The 15,694-nt window shown below is 31.3% G+C and overlaps 3 protein-coding genes across 5 annotated transcripts; 1 reads left to right on the top strand and 2 right to left on the bottom strand.

Annotated features, from left to right (window-relative positions):
* Positions 1–269: 269 nt before the first annotated feature.
* LOC100743833 (cdc42 homolog) lies at positions 270–3,236 on the bottom strand. Of its 3 annotated transcripts, none has more exons than XM_003491288.4 (5): positions 2,976–3,236; positions 2,345–2,551; positions 2,169–2,278; positions 1,869–2,066; positions 270–1,784 (listed from the first exon to the last, which is right to left on the bottom strand). In XM_003491288.4, the coding sequence occupies exons 2-5, from the start codon at positions 2,520–2,522 to the stop codon at positions 1,695–1,697; spliced, it is 576 nt and encodes a 191-aa protein (XP_003491336.1). In that variant the 5' UTR covers positions 2,523–2,551; positions 2,976–3,236; the 3' UTR covers positions 270–1,694. The 3 variants fall into 3 exon arrangements, with proteins under 3 accessions (XP_003491336.1, XP_012243871.1, XP_033177882.1); XM_012388448.3 differs by having other exon boundaries at positions 2,980–3,234; XM_033321991.1 differs by lacking the exon at positions 2,976–3,236 and adding an exon at positions 2,711–2,806.
* Positions 3,237–3,410: 174 nt separating this feature from the next.
* LOC100743712 (AKT-interacting protein) lies at positions 3,411–5,758 on the bottom strand. The gene is made up of 7 exons (XM_003491287.4): positions 5,378–5,758; positions 5,101–5,282; positions 4,953–5,017; positions 4,606–4,706; positions 4,308–4,495; positions 4,050–4,218; positions 3,411–3,773 (listed from the first exon to the last, which is right to left on the bottom strand). The coding sequence occupies exons 1-7, from the start codon at positions 5,390–5,392 to the stop codon at positions 3,690–3,692; spliced, it is 804 nt and encodes a 267-aa protein (XP_003491335.1). The 5' UTR covers positions 5,393–5,758; the 3' UTR covers positions 3,411–3,689.
* Positions 5,759–12,935: 7,177 nt separating this feature from the next.
* Positions 12,936–15,409, top strand: LOC100743597 (WD repeat and FYVE domain-containing protein 2). Its single transcript, XM_003491286.4, has 7 exons — positions 12,936–13,469; positions 13,593–13,734; positions 13,810–14,015; positions 14,126–14,365; positions 14,452–14,590; positions 14,723–14,922; positions 15,009–15,409. The coding sequence occupies exons 1-7, from the start codon at positions 13,309–13,311 to the stop codon at positions 15,145–15,147; spliced, it is 1,227 nt and encodes a 408-aa protein (XP_003491334.1). The 5' UTR covers positions 12,936–13,308; the 3' UTR covers positions 15,148–15,409.
* The last annotated feature ends 285 nt before the right edge of the window (positions 15,410–15,694 follow it).

Here is a 15,694-nt window from a genome sequence, read left to right as displayed (position 1 = left end):
CTATACGTCCACGGTACGATTTTCTCTCCGTTAGGTCGACGAATAACCATCTGCCGCTTGTCTTTCGACGTCTAGTATTTCCATTTAGACGTAGCATTTCGAGCTTCGAACAGTACGGAATGCTAAGCGCACTCGACGATTCTTTACTCTTAAAGTGGAAATCACATATGAATTATAATATCAAATAACGAATAACGAAAAAAAAAAAATACTTTCAATTTAAAAAATACAGAACAAACGGGAAAATAATTTGTTATGCATAGTATAAATATATTTGTATGGATATTTTATAATGTAATTGCGTCTACATATCGTGACACGTATAATGCTAATAAATGCCACCTCTTAACTGGATACAGAATGTAAAAATCGATCGATGATCTCTTTATAATGCTCACTCATGCACCGTCCCACACATAATATCATGGTCGATCGAATTCTTTGAAAAACTTTTCGATCGCACAAAAATGCATTATATTTTAGAAATTTGTCTCTCATGTATCCAGTTCACGTATAGTAAGAAGTTTTTAGAAAAACAATAGGCATTGATTTTTTATTTATCAAATAATATAATATTCGTTGAAATAAATAATACGTAAACACGCAATTTTACTGGGAAATAAGCTCAATGCTTTCGACCAGCTATGACCTTCGTCCATACAATCGTACATGTATGTATTTTCATGAAAAGTTATATGTATACATGTATAACTATTTTTTACAAGAATTTCATACCGCGTTTGATATAGTGCAGCCAATATTACTAGCAAATTTATTCACTGAAATCTTATAAAATATAAATGCCTGTTATTACTAACCTCTTGTTCGTCGTTTTAATACATCGTATCAGTGTGCATCTGTAACGCTGATATGTACAAAATTAGATGTAGAAAGTTTTGCCAAACCAAATGCGCTACTATAAAAACAATTTGCGTGATTTAGCTGCCCAATTTCGAAAATGTACCAAAAATGAATATGTCAAAGAAAAATAATATTTCCATGTCTGTCGTCACATGCGATCAGAGGTGTCTAAATAATATACATATATAGCTTTGATATATTGTACGTTTATACATTCATTGCGAAATCTCTGACTTAGATCTCACTACAAACGTGTAATTTCATTCTGTATACTGAAAATTAATGCTTTGTTTTATTTTTTTCAAAATCCTTCCGATTCTTTATATATTCCAGAAAATGATTTATTCTATGTTATTACTCGTCTTATCGATAAATGAATAAAACGCGAAAAATAATAATCAATAGCACCAATTATTCTAATAAAAATATCAAAGCAATTTTAAACAACATAATTAGTTTTCAAGGTAAAACTTGAGTAACCAAAAAATATTCGTACAATATACATTACAAAATATATTAGCTTTTAGATAAAATTGATAAATCCCATGAAACTAATCAAGTTTTTAGTCAATATTTCACGTTGCATGGAATGCGGCCGACATTATGATATGATACTGGTGAAAAAACTGGATCGAAATTGTCGCGTTGTAATATTAGCGGCTGTTGATTAATTTCAAAAGATTAATATTTTTTTTTCAAAAGGAACCATATACGCACGGTCTTGGATTTTCTAACAGTGCTTTATACTACGCATGAGATTTGCCGCTCGTTATTATTACGTGTAACTTTGTTTCACTTCTGAATACACATTCCTTTTAAAACTGTTACTCTTTTTACAAGAGTGTACACTTCCTCTTCTTTACTGGTTCTGGAGGTTCCAATGCGGCTAAAATAGCTTCATCAAATACATTTTTTAAACCTTTCTGCAACATCGAAAACTCTGTTATTATTACCAAAAGACTACAATAGCGTGGACATGTCTTCCTATTTAACAGATGCATACTTACTTGCGTAAGAGCACTACATTCTACGTATTTTACCGCTTTTAATTCCTTGGCAAGTTTTTCTCCTTGCTCTGCTGATATCGGTTTTTGCTTATTTTTTGCCAATTTTTCGATAGTAGCGACGTCATCTCTCAGATCAATTTGAGTACCAACCAACAAAAACGGAGTTCTTGGACAGTGATGCGTTATCTCAGGTACCCACTAAAGTAAAACGTGTACATGATTGACATTTCTTTCCTTTATTGCATAGTACATTTCATTTCAATAGTATCCTAATGATAAATAAATTGGATTGAACATAACCTTTTCTTTAACATTTTCAAATGATGATGGTGATACTACTGAAAAACAAACAAGAAATACATCTGTTTGTGGATAACTCAGAGGCCTAAGTCTATCATAATCCTCCTGGCCTGTAACATAACATAGTATTTATATGCTATATTTATAAACAAATCTTAATATTATTAGAAATTTACCAGCAGTATCAAACAATCCCAATGTATATGGATCACCACCGATCATTACTGTCACTGCATAATTGTCAAAAACAGTAGGTACATATTCGGATGGAAATTTATTGGTTGTATATGATATCAAAAGACAAGTTTTACCCACAGCTCCATCCCCTACCACAACACATTTTATTGTCTGCATGCTGATATTTCTTGTATTATCTAAAATAGCTGTATTAAATACATATTTAAAGTTAATACAACAAACGAATCACACGACACTTCTGGGAATATTGTGTACAATATGTCAATTCGACTTTAATAACAATAAACAAAGTACAAATCACTCTTAAAATTCTTTAACGCTTTGTCAGTAATTGATAAATTCATCTAAATTTTTTATATTTGACGTTATATGAAATAGACGAATTTAATGAAACCTCTCGGATGAATCACATACAAAGTCGGCCTGCCCTTAACCTTCAAGCATATAACCAAATTCCAATATAAAAACTAAATTATATTAAATTACTTCCTATTACTCTTCACAATAGTAACTATTACTTTTTATATTTGCATTTTATATTACCTATAACATGAACTTATAAAAGGAAAATAGTATTAAGTTATTGAACGTAAAAGTAAAGACGATTACCTACGATTGTACGTCTGTCATTAAAGGTTAAAATCGTAACTCATAATCTTAAATCACAATGAACAATTATACAACTTGAAATATATTGGTAAACGTAAAAAAGTATAAATACAACATCTAGTACTTCAACGCCATCAAGCGCAATATATTCCACCGCACTTTATATTTATCACGAAATATGCATTTCTTTTAACGATCGTTCATTCACAACTGCTTGCTGCACACGTCTAGCACCCGTCACATATGATCATGAATATAAAAATATCTAATATTAGAGTTTATAACAATATAAAAGCAAATAATATATTTGATAATAATAAAATTATTATTAAATATTGCTTCTTATATCACTTAAAAAATTTGCAATTAAAAAAAATACTAGAATCACTATCATAACAAAGCACTAGTTGGTACTAGATCAATACATAAAAAGTGTCTGATTGTAAATTGTTGCTCCGTTTAAATGTTTATTTTAAGAAATATTAGCACTACATTTAATAATAAATCAACAATTGTATATTCTTACTTCAGTCAAATATAAGAGTATTATAAACGATTATTATAACAATTTTATACATACATGTTGAACATAAGTAAAAAATAATTTTCATTTTTGCTACTATAAAAATACATTAAAATTTACAATTCTCTTATCTCCTAAGGACAGCAGCTTTTAGCTTTGTTATTACATTTTGTATACAGTATAATTACTTATTATCTTGCTTCGGGTTTAGAGAATGGTTGTAACGATCCTGGTTGTACCCATGATAATCCAACTGCTTTATTTTCTTCTTCTTCCTGTATCTCATCACATTATAATCATAATTAATGAAAAAGTAGATCAAAATATTATAAGTTACTTTCATTAAGCTTTAAATAATATCCTAGTGTCTACATTAATATCTAATATAATAAATACATAATAAATATTTAATATAACATTAATCTACATTAATAGCTACATATCTCGGAAAAAATATCTCTATGGTTTACATTTGGAAGTTTCAAGCAGTAACAAGTATAAATGAAAATGGTTTTAGTAATTAAAAAACATTTAGATATATATTTCTTTACCTTAGGTTCATAGATTTCTCTCTTAATAGAATTATGAAGCTCATCGACATATGGACTAAAAGTAATATAGTGAGGATCATCCACCATAGGTGAACTATAGACTTTGTTTAAGCTTTCTCTCACACATTTTCTTACGCGATCTCGAAATGTTTCGAAATTATTCTCTAATCTGTAATACAAACATAATATGTGTAAAATTTAAATATTAACTGACAACTACAACATTCATTGATCAAATATTTTTTCCTAAATACTTACAAATTAGATGCTTCATGATTTACAGAATTCATTTTAATATCTACTTTTGTGAAGATTTTTGTTATAAATTGTACCAATTGCCAAATTCGATTACTTTTTCTCCATTCAGGAAACCCCCACGATGTATATAGTTCTCCAGATTCAGAATCGATCAAAGGATGAAAAACTGGAGTTTGAAATGTGACTTTCTACAATTTGTTTGGTACACAATAACAATTAAACATTCAGTATACAAACATTAAACAAATCAAGACAATTTTATAACTAAATTCTAATGTATTAGGAATTACAGTCTTACAGGACATCCCCCATCTGGAAAATTTTGTGGTAGCGTAATATTAAATCTGAAGATTCCTCCTTGATATATTCCTTGCCGCACAAATTGTACTCCAAACCATACTAAAACAAAATGCATTTATTACAGCTTGATAAATGTCCAGGAATGTCTAATAAATGTGTACAAGAAAATGTGGCAAACAATAAATCATGCACATATTTACATGTAAACCATTATACAAGACCAAGTCAGGATAAGCAAGACCTAAGAATCAATTCATATTTGACTTAAATAACTTGAATGCAATTTTTCTCATACATAAAATGCATTGAAAAAAAAAAAAATATTTATTTGCTCATACTACTTACATAAGGAATTTTGGGCAGATGGTATGACATAAATACCCTTCAGATCTTGCGCACATAGCATATTACTGTTTAAAAAGTAATAACAAAAGAACTAAGAGATTTTCATTCACTGCAGACACTTATATACTGATTTGCAAAATTAACTTACTATTCTGATAAAATATTGTATTCCTGTAAGTATATGGTATATTCTTTGTTAGTTTGTGACACAGTTGGCCTATCAATCATTTTCACAGACATGCTCAACTGAGAATCTCCATTTGTATTCAAAGGTAATAGTTTCCTGAATGAACCTTGTCTTTTTAGGTTATCGTTCTTATTACCATCATCCTAATATCATATAAAATTAGTTGTTATTTTCAAATATTTCTATTTATCTTCCAGATTAAAAGGAAACATTTAATTACTCTTATTTTATTTATTACCTTTATTCCTGACATACTGATGTAATTAAGAGAAAAAGAGTAGGATTATGTCTCAAATATAATCAACGTTCAGGATTTTAAATAATAAAAATATGTTGCATTATCTCACAAATTTTATCAGATAACTGGCTATTCTGTTGTATTTCCGATTACCATCATCTTCTCTGAAATATTCCATCTCACGCTATATGTGAACAACCATAAACGAAGGAAGACATAGATCTTATATGGTTAACTAATATATCGACTAATGCTTTTTATTTTATTCTTTATTATCTGATCTAAAATAAGAATAAATATCTTCTTATCAGTCCTGTAGAATGTTAAGTCTATACTGTATCATTAATTAAGGACACGATAGATGTGACATTACATAGGACTTTGTATCCCAGGTTTTGAAATACCGACCTGGAAAAATCAGCATTTCTTACGCCCTCTGCGATTTATTGCTGCCAACATAGGAATTAATATTCAACTGGATAATCGAGATCATCGAAAGCAATAAAGTCAATGCATACATAAGTATATAGCTACAGTACTCAATGATTCAATACACATATATATAGCTATAGAAAGATCTTCATTTGTCAAACTGAATCTACAATATTTCACTTTAAAGGAAGAGTGTAAATTCGACTTTATATTCTCAAAAAAGCTCTGTTATCCTAATCAGAGCTACTAGCAGCGAGATTCTTTGGTTGTGATAGGCATGCATTTGTTGGAATCCGAACTAACTAATGTAATATAAGACATATATTAACCAAAAAGGGGAGAGTGAACTAGGGAATAGAGCGTGATCTCAGAGGGTGACCAGTTCAAAGAACATGTAGTAACTTGGCTTGTGCATATAATACGTGTATAATAATAATTGTATTATTATTTCAATATACTAAATACATATATACTTTTTCTTTTACACCTATATACTTGATTGATTAATCCCATCGAGTTATGGGTCCAGAGTAGGTGTAAAGAAGGTAGAAATAAAAGAGAAAACGAAAGAGACTCTATAACGAACAACTGAGAGCACAATCACGTGTAGCGAAAAGATCAAAGACCAGAGTTTCAAAAAAAGTATTTCGAAAGGAATCATGGATTCAGAACAGTATTTTCCCCGCTCATCCGCAGGGAACTTCAGTAACTAACTATTTCAACTATATGCGATGACCACAAATCGCATTTTAATTCAACTTGAGATAAAACAAACCGCAATAAATTCAAATTCTACTTTTTAATAAATTCTAATAATTATTAACGATAGAAAATATTGAGTACAATCGCGACATCTTATACTTCGCAATAGTAAAGCAAACGAGATCGTCTTTTCATCGCAACGCTAATCCAAACCGAAGTGGTACTTTTTCGCAACTCTAATTGCTAGCACGAAATTTAGATTCGCTACTGTAATTCAAACCGTAATTAATTACTCGCAACTCTAAATGAAAAATCGCGATTAGCCCAATATGTCGATGGGCCGACACGTACGTCGACAAACCTTTGATCAACGTATCTTCGCTGGGGTGGAGGCTTTTCATTTTCCAGCATTGTTGAATTTCGAGCTCTACACCTGGAAAAGGGGCAAGAGTATCCGTGCCATCTACGATTAATCATTCTGTTTCTCGATGCTGCATCCCCTGATCTCAAGCTACCTCGTTTTTTTCGTTTTCGGCCAGTTTTCGCGGAGGAGTTGGGGGTAATTGTTCGCTCACAGTACGAACAACAAGGGCGTCAATAGCCGGACGAGCCAGCGGATTCATTAGGCAAGCATTTAACGAAAAACGACGCGGCGTATCCCCGAGCTGTCTCCACCCCTTCTCGTCCGGCTAGTTTCTGTTTTAACCCGTTACGTTCATTTCTTTCTCCGACGATACATACAAACACTTGTCTTTTAACTTATACTACCTGTTATATCCATCGGCCAAAAAAAAGAACTACTACTACTACAAATACTAAAAGCGAGCATAGTGACAAGGTAGTAACAAGAATGACTTCCCATACTCTGGATGATACAGAGGATGGGGAGTCATTGGTAGTTGCCCTCTTCTATAGCAGTTTGCCGGGCCTCTTCGGCTCGTAGCTACTTCTTTCTTCGGGCGCAATACCCGCTGAAACTTACTATAAGCTGGAAACTTTCTAAATCGCAAACCAAAAAATAACGTACAAAGGTGAAATAAAAATATAAATCGCGAAAGCTGATCCAAATACACATGGATGAACAACGATCATACAGAGATCGCTGTCCGTTCGCATGTGCATGCTCGAGCAATATTAACGTTCGTGTCGAAACCCAATCGCGATCGCGACCGCGAAATTCAAAAAATCGATGGGCGAAGTCAGAGACGATGGCATGTTCCATTCGTGCCAGCTTCGCCGTCGATTTTTCGAATGAAATTTCCTGAAACAGGTTGGACACGCGAAAACGCGCCTACCCGACCAGAGACTGTGCCAACCTGCCCGGCCCTACCTACTTATACTGAACAGGCACGCCAGAAAGTATGCTACCTATCCTACCTAGCCCTATATTTAAAAATGGCAAAGCAGGCACACCAACACACTCACTCCACGATTCTCACACATAACACTCGGGCGCAAGGACCTACACTAGAGAGAACGTCCCGGGACGCCTCCGACACCCGAGTTTGGCACACAACATGCACACTCTAATATTACGTACCATTTTCCTGAAATCGACTGACGAAGGCTAGCGACCATTGCGTACAACACAATAAAAGTAAATCTCAGTTTTAATTAAAAATATTCATAATACAAAGAACGTATCTATTTGTCAAAGAAATTATAGATGGTACGAAATTTGGTACCATATATTATAATTTAACAAGAAAATTAATAATACTAATACCTGTGATTCGCCGTATTTAATAACGAATCTTTGTTTTCACAGGTTATAATTGAACTAATATTTGTGTGAATTTATGTTTTATTACATAAATTTATAGCAAATGGGATAAATATTAAAACGACGCAATTCCACAGCCTAACCACACACACTATGTGGAAAGTACGTCGTGCACGATACACTAACGCATCGTCAGTCGCTTACAAATTATTATAAAATCAGTGATCATCGTACCCATTGCCTTTCTCTCACCCAAGTAGCACCTGGGCACGTGAGTGAGGTCCTGGCAATGAACACGGAAAGGGTAAAACCTGAAAATCCTAACTAAAAAGAATGTATTAGTGCATCTATTTCGTCTTTAGCGGACTAATCTTTTTTCATTTTGCATTTTCATATTTTATCTCAATTACTAACACTCTATACTCTACTTTATTTGTTTAATAAATTACCAAAATGTTATTGAAATTACATTACAAAGAAGGCAAACTGACACTGAATAAGAAATTTATTTAATACTTGACTCAAAATTAAATATTAATACAAACAACCTCAGGCAATTCCTTCGTCAAAGCACATATTCGAAAGTATGAAAACAGTATTCAAAACTTGTTGCTTTGACTCTAAAATTTACCTGTCGCGAAATTTCTTCTTGCACATAAAATTCAATACATTTTTGACGGCAGGATTGAACTTTAATATTTCTATATTTATATCTTAAATCAATATCCAAACATAATAAATAATAATGTCAACAGAAAACAGGAGATGAAATAAAAACTTATTATTATCATTATCATTAGATATGCAATAATAGCAATTTTTAACGCAACGAAGTCGGAGGGTATCCGACTTCATTACTACGAAATATTTAATTAAGTCATTTTAATTCTCAGTAAATACACATTCCAACTTCAAAAGTAATTATAGTGAACATATCCTCAATCACAAAATTCAAATGAATTGTTAATATATCGTTTGTATCAGTTAGTACAATTATTGATATTATTAATATAAAATTTGTTAGTATCATGTAACTGATATAAAAAAAAAAACGCGATGTGCAAGAAGACCTATCCTGAACTAATAAATAATACATAGAAGAAATGTTACTACTCACGCATATAATAAATATCCGCGGTCACTGTACTCGCAAAAAATTCTACGTAAATTACAACCAATCACCCGTGTCGATTTGGACCTTTCGTCCTACGACATGATTGAGTGACCGGAGGGACAAAAATGCATGCGACTTACGATATGATGTGAAGGACGAGGTCATCGATGCTGTAGCAGACCAGGGAAAGTCATGGTGTGGATCATCATCAAGGAGAGGCCATATAATGCCATAGAAGAAAACTGTAACAGAACATAGGATATTATAATTTGTTCTTAAGGAAAATGTTAATTATTTGAAAAATTTGAAATAGTGGAATATTGATCTCTATTAAAATTATAATGCCAATATTCAATTCAAGAATGACAAATTTAGATAACAAGGAATAAAATTAAGTACAGATTACAAAATTACTTACATTCTTGGCTTTTGAAGCACCACTAGGTCCTTTTCAGCAAACACGCAGAAGAGGAAGGAATGATAAACCTTTAAATAAGATATGAACTATTATATAAAACAATTTATGAAAACTTTGAACTAATAATAATAAAAAAAATTAAATTAAACTCTAATTACTATAACAAGTGGAATTTTGATATTAAAGTTTAAGGTTAGACCTTATTTTTTTAATCAATAATAATTAAAGCAAAATACAAAGAATAAAATTAATTGGAATACGATATGCACAGATTCTTACATGCTTAGTTTTCAAGCATCACTGCATCCTTCCACAAACACAAGAAAAGCTGGAAGTTGTGAAATACCTGAAACAAAACAAGTAAAATATTGTAATTTATTCTTAAAAATACACTATTCATTATTTAAAAAGTTTAAGGGCAATGAAAAATAAAATTCTATTGAAACTTGAAATTTTAATAACAACAAAAATCGAAATTCTGTTAAAATCTAATTATTATAAAAATTCGAACGCTAAAATTACAAACTTTAAACTAAAAATGATGACAATTTAATCATTTTTTAAACATAATAAACATTTTTATTGTGTATTTCAATATTACGATTTTAATATTGTGTAAAATGTAAAAATATAAAAATATTATGTCAATAAAAATTGATAATAGTTCATTTAAAATACGAATAATAAAATAATTTAGAATGCAATACATAGAAATACTTACATTCTCAAGTCCCAGGAGAAATTGTATCCTCTTGCGAAACCTGCGACTCTACTACCGAAAGCGAATGTTTAAAATGATGTATAAAAAAGAAAAAAAAAGGGCTATTAACGCGTCCGTAATTAACAATCGGCGAACACACTGACTCTAATTTCGCGTACAACTATTGTAATTAGATTTATAATTATTAAGAGCTATTGTACTCTAGAAAACACAAATGTTATTACGCAGCAAAAACTGACTCTACCGACCGCATTGCACGCGGACACAAACATTCTCTGAAAACAGATTGTATTAGCAGTGAGAAACAGAGGGGGGGGGGGTGAGAGTTTGTTTTGGAGATATCGCCGTTTCTGGAAGCCTATATATACGTGTAGTATTTCAAACACTGTTTATCGATTGCAAGATATTTTCTAACATGTTTCCAAATATTTATCAATATTCTGAAATATAAAACCAACTCTACAAGAAGAATTCAATTGTGAATGTTCGTCATCAGAGTTTGAAATATGGTTTTTATTAATATATTACGTTGCACCTTATGAAGATTCGACAATGCTTGTAATAAATTAGACTTTTTTAACTAAACATGCCTGAAGTGATTATGGCGTATATACATATAATCCTGCACGTGTCTCAACAAGTTTTATTCAGTCTCTTCCGAGGAAATAATAAACTGATATTCTCGTACAAATATGTACAAACGTAATAAGTTTGCGATAGATCATCTTCTAATAACAATTAAATGATTCGTATAATTTGCTACATGTTGATATGAAAACATTAATTTAAAAAATGATTTCTATAACCTCTTTTTCTTTCATTTTAACATTTTTAAGAAATTATGCAACTATTTATAAAATAATGTTATTAGATATCAATCGTAAGCTGTGTAACAATTATGTAACAAATATTAATTACCATTGATCGAACAAAAAGGGAAAATAAACATATACATACATTTGCTTTGTTATAATAGCTCAATCATTACCAAATCTGCATGAAAAATCAACGAAATGGTTATTAATCACCTGTGGTGTCCATTATTCCGTAAATCCCTATTGTTTCGATCACGTACCAATAATCTGTACAGTAGGAAACCAACAATTTCAAATAGATGACATAACCAATATGACAAAACCAATAATTTAAAATATTAGAACAAGTTATAATAAAATAAACCAATAATAGAATCTAAATTCTATTCCAAAGGTCGATAATATGAGCTATCGATAACACTAACCGTCAGATATGCAGTCAACGAGAAAAGTGCAGAAAAAGTTTTGGAAAACTACTTAATCTTACTCAAATGATGATTAATAAGTGATTAAATAAGAACGTACTATTCAAATGAAGCAGATAGAAGTGTAGAAATAATGATAACATTGGAATGAAAGTACTAATAATTACGGGCTAATGCGACAAATTCTCACTCCACAGATTTCAACAGAGAATGTCACCCCGCGCCAAGCGTTCTCCTCAAATTACGAGCGATGCAACATTCTTGGCCAATAGAAATGCTCGATTTGACTTTACAATATTTTTCACCAATAGAGACGCCCGATGTGATTTTGTAATATATTGCGCCAATAGGAGCATTCGACTTTCCTGTGTACAAGCGCGCGCTAATTTAATCAATTCAAACTGTCAAATTGATGAAATTAATGAATAGGAAACATATTTTTAAGGCAATGTCCATTAACAGTAATAAAATTATGTCCTTGATTTTATATGTGAAAATGCTATAACGGTACATTATTTAATTATTCATACTATTATTAATAAATATATTTGAATAATTCAAATATTTCAATAAATGGAAGAGAATGAAGCAGTTTTATTGTCTTTATTAATTTATATGTCTTTATTAAAATGTATTTATATGTCTTTATTAAAAATAAATGTCATTCTTAAAAATGATTAATAATTAGCAATTTAAAATAGTCCTTGAGAATTGATAGCGAAACTATAATAAAAAAAAGAAATTTCTTGAATTGAAAATAATTTATTATCATTGTTTACTTCGTTATTAATTGCTGTATAAATTATAAAATCTTTATTTTGTAACACATGCTAAGATTATTTTCTGCAACGATGGTTTTAATAATTAGTCAAACCAGTAAGTACTTATCTGTGCCAGTTCTATACTATATATTAATTGATACAGTTGCATGTGATACAAGAATGGTAACGGATTCAAAAGTCCACCAAAACATAGGGCGTGAAAAAGCATGCATGTCACGTCCATTCTGTATTTATCTCGTCTATGGCTGCATCTTGTCTATGAAATAACGTTTACCAACAATAGAAGCCGATAAATATCAATAAGAACTTTAAGTAATCAGGCACTAGTTATTAAAAGAATTATTTGAAAATTAATTTTGTAAAAACATTGGAAAATTATCGCCTCGCAACATAATTATTTAATAAAAAGAAAGTAATCCGAAAAATAATTGATTTGCTGTGTCTGCAAGGAAGTTGGTAACAAAGCTCTGCTATAGATAATGGTCCTGTTGGCGAGATCAATTGATCATCATTTTTTGTTTACATCTTCAACATAAATCGTGTGTGCATACATTTCTATTACATAATGCACGCAAATAGAAACTTCCACGAAAGTTGTAACAGTCGATAAAGAGGAACTCGAAAAGGAAGGAAAGAAAAATTCACGAGGAATAACACGAATAGCGCCGATAGGTTCTCCACAATCTGTTAAAAAATCCGACTTTCCGTCTTCATAACGCATATAAACTCTGATCATCATTGAAGTCTGACAACTGTCAAATGACAAGTCTGCTTCAAATATTACGTTTTAAAGATTGAAATGGCAGCAGAGATAAAGCCCGCACCGGGAGTAAATCATGATAAATTCAGCACAAGTCGAAAACCTATACTTTTATCGAAGTTAGAAGGATGTAATGACGATGTTAATGCGGCTATCATTATACCGCGGGAAGATGGTGTAATTAGTGTTTGCGATGACAGGTAGATGAGTATTATATTCGAGTTGTAATATTAAAATTGAATTTCTTAATTGTCCGTTACAATAGTTAGTCGAAAATTTCTCTTCTTCAGCTATTCATGTTCTTAAGGAAATGTCTTTTACAGAACTGTTAGAGTTTGGTTGAAACGAGATTCTGGCCAATATTGGCCAAGTGTCTGTCAATATATGGCTGCTGGTGCAACATCAATGCATTATTGTGTACAAACTAGACAATTATTTGTTGGTTTGGAGAATGGAACTATAAATGTATGTATTAAAAGAGTTTTCTATGGAAAATGATCAATTTCTTTTTTTATTTCAATGTACTTTCATTATTTTCAGGAATTCATTCTGGAGCAAGATTATAATCAAATGACTGCCATGCGTGAATATGCTGCACATCAAGCGAGAGTTACAGGTGTTATATTTGCATCAAATTGCGAATGGGTTTTAAGTATAGGTCGAGATAAGATGTTTCAATTACATTGTTCAGAAACAGGACAAAAATTAGGATCATATCAAACTGATGCATGGTACACCGCTCTGCAGTATCCTTTTGTGAGAAATAATTTCTAACTGATTTCTTAATTATTAGATATGTATGTTACATTGAAAGAAGTTCTCTTTAAAACTACACACATCTCCTTAACTTATTCAGATTTGACGCGCAATCAAAACATGCCTTTGTTGGTGATTATTCTGGACAAATAGCAATGTTGAAATTAGATACTAATGGTGTTACACTAATTACTACTTTAAAGGCACATACAGGAAGCATTCATACATTAGCATGGGATTTTGAAAAGCAGCTTTTGTTTTCTGGAAGTTTCGATCAAAGTATCATAGTATGGGATATTGGAGGCCGGCAAGGTACAGCCTATGAACTCCAAGGACATCAGTAAGCTATTCAGTCTACTAAGAAATTCTTCTCAAATTAGTTTCCAGTTTATATTTTTTGCAATCACAATTAAACATATTTTACAGCAACAAAGTAACTGCATTGTGCTATGCAAGCGCAGAGCGTGTGTTGTTATCTGGAGGAGAAGATGGTGTAATAGTATGCTGGGATATGGCTGCAAATAGAAAAGAAACTGCAGCCTGGATAGAATCCGATACGTGCCAAGTATGTAATTGTAAAATTATAATTAACTTGATTCTGAAATTTAATGCTACAACCAGTTTGGTTTTTTATGCTAATTATGATCCTACATTAAACAACATTTTATTATATATATAAATATTATGATAAATATAGGCTTGTGGAAGACCATTCTTTTGGAATATTAAAGCTATGATGGATCAACGACAATTAGGTCTAAGACAGCACCATTGCCGTCATTGTGGTCGTGCATTATGCGCACGATGTACATCTCAGCGAATACCAATACCAGCAATGGGTTTTGAATTTGAAGTTAGAGTGTGCGATCAGTGTCATATTCAACTTAAAGCTGCAAAGTAAGTAGGGACAATGAACTTAGATTTATCACTAAAATTGACAAACAAGCTGGATGTTTAAATGAAATTATGCATGTGTTATATAGCCAAACATCTCTAGCATCGTTCCATGACGCAAAGCATAATGTCGTTGGAATGGATCTTGATGCTCCTAGGCGACGATTATTAACTATTGGTCAAGATCGTCTTATTAAGATTTGGGATATTTCTGCACTTCTTCAGTGAACTTCCAGATATATTTATCTACAAATAACAAAATTAATCAAATCGTAAGGCATAATAGAAAACTACTGTCTTATTTCAATGTAAAAGTATAATATCCAGAGCCTATTTTTACGACTATGAAATCATTTTAAAATCCGTTTATTTGATGATAAAAACAATTACGTTTCTACATATTACAATTTGCTTCTTGCATAAGAAAATCCTGGATTCGTGAAATATCTGCAACACCAAAATAGGATATCTATATAACTGGAAAAAAAAATATATATATAAATATATATACTTGCAAGTACTCTTCCAACAGAGAAAAACTAACTCCATAACTTATTCAGCAAATGGTAGAAAATAGTATATTTTTTAATCTTATTTAGTGCAATCATATTTACAAACGACCAAAGCACTAATCAATAGATTTGGATTTTTAATCAAATTCATTACAAAAAGTAATCTTACTGTTTCATTACACGTTTAACGCAGTAACTATAAATAAATTATTTTTGTTTTAAACGAACAAAATATGATTATTAAAAAATACATTATGTCATGT

Source organism: Bombus impatiens, unplaced genomic scaffold (genome assembly GCF_000188095.3).
Source record: "Bombus impatiens unplaced genomic scaffold, BIMP_2.2 scf_0548, whole genome shotgun sequence".
Lineage (NCBI taxonomy): Eukaryota > Metazoa > Arthropoda > Insecta > Hymenoptera > Apidae > Bombus > Bombus impatiens.
This window is presented reverse-complemented; position numbering and strand designations above follow the sequence as displayed.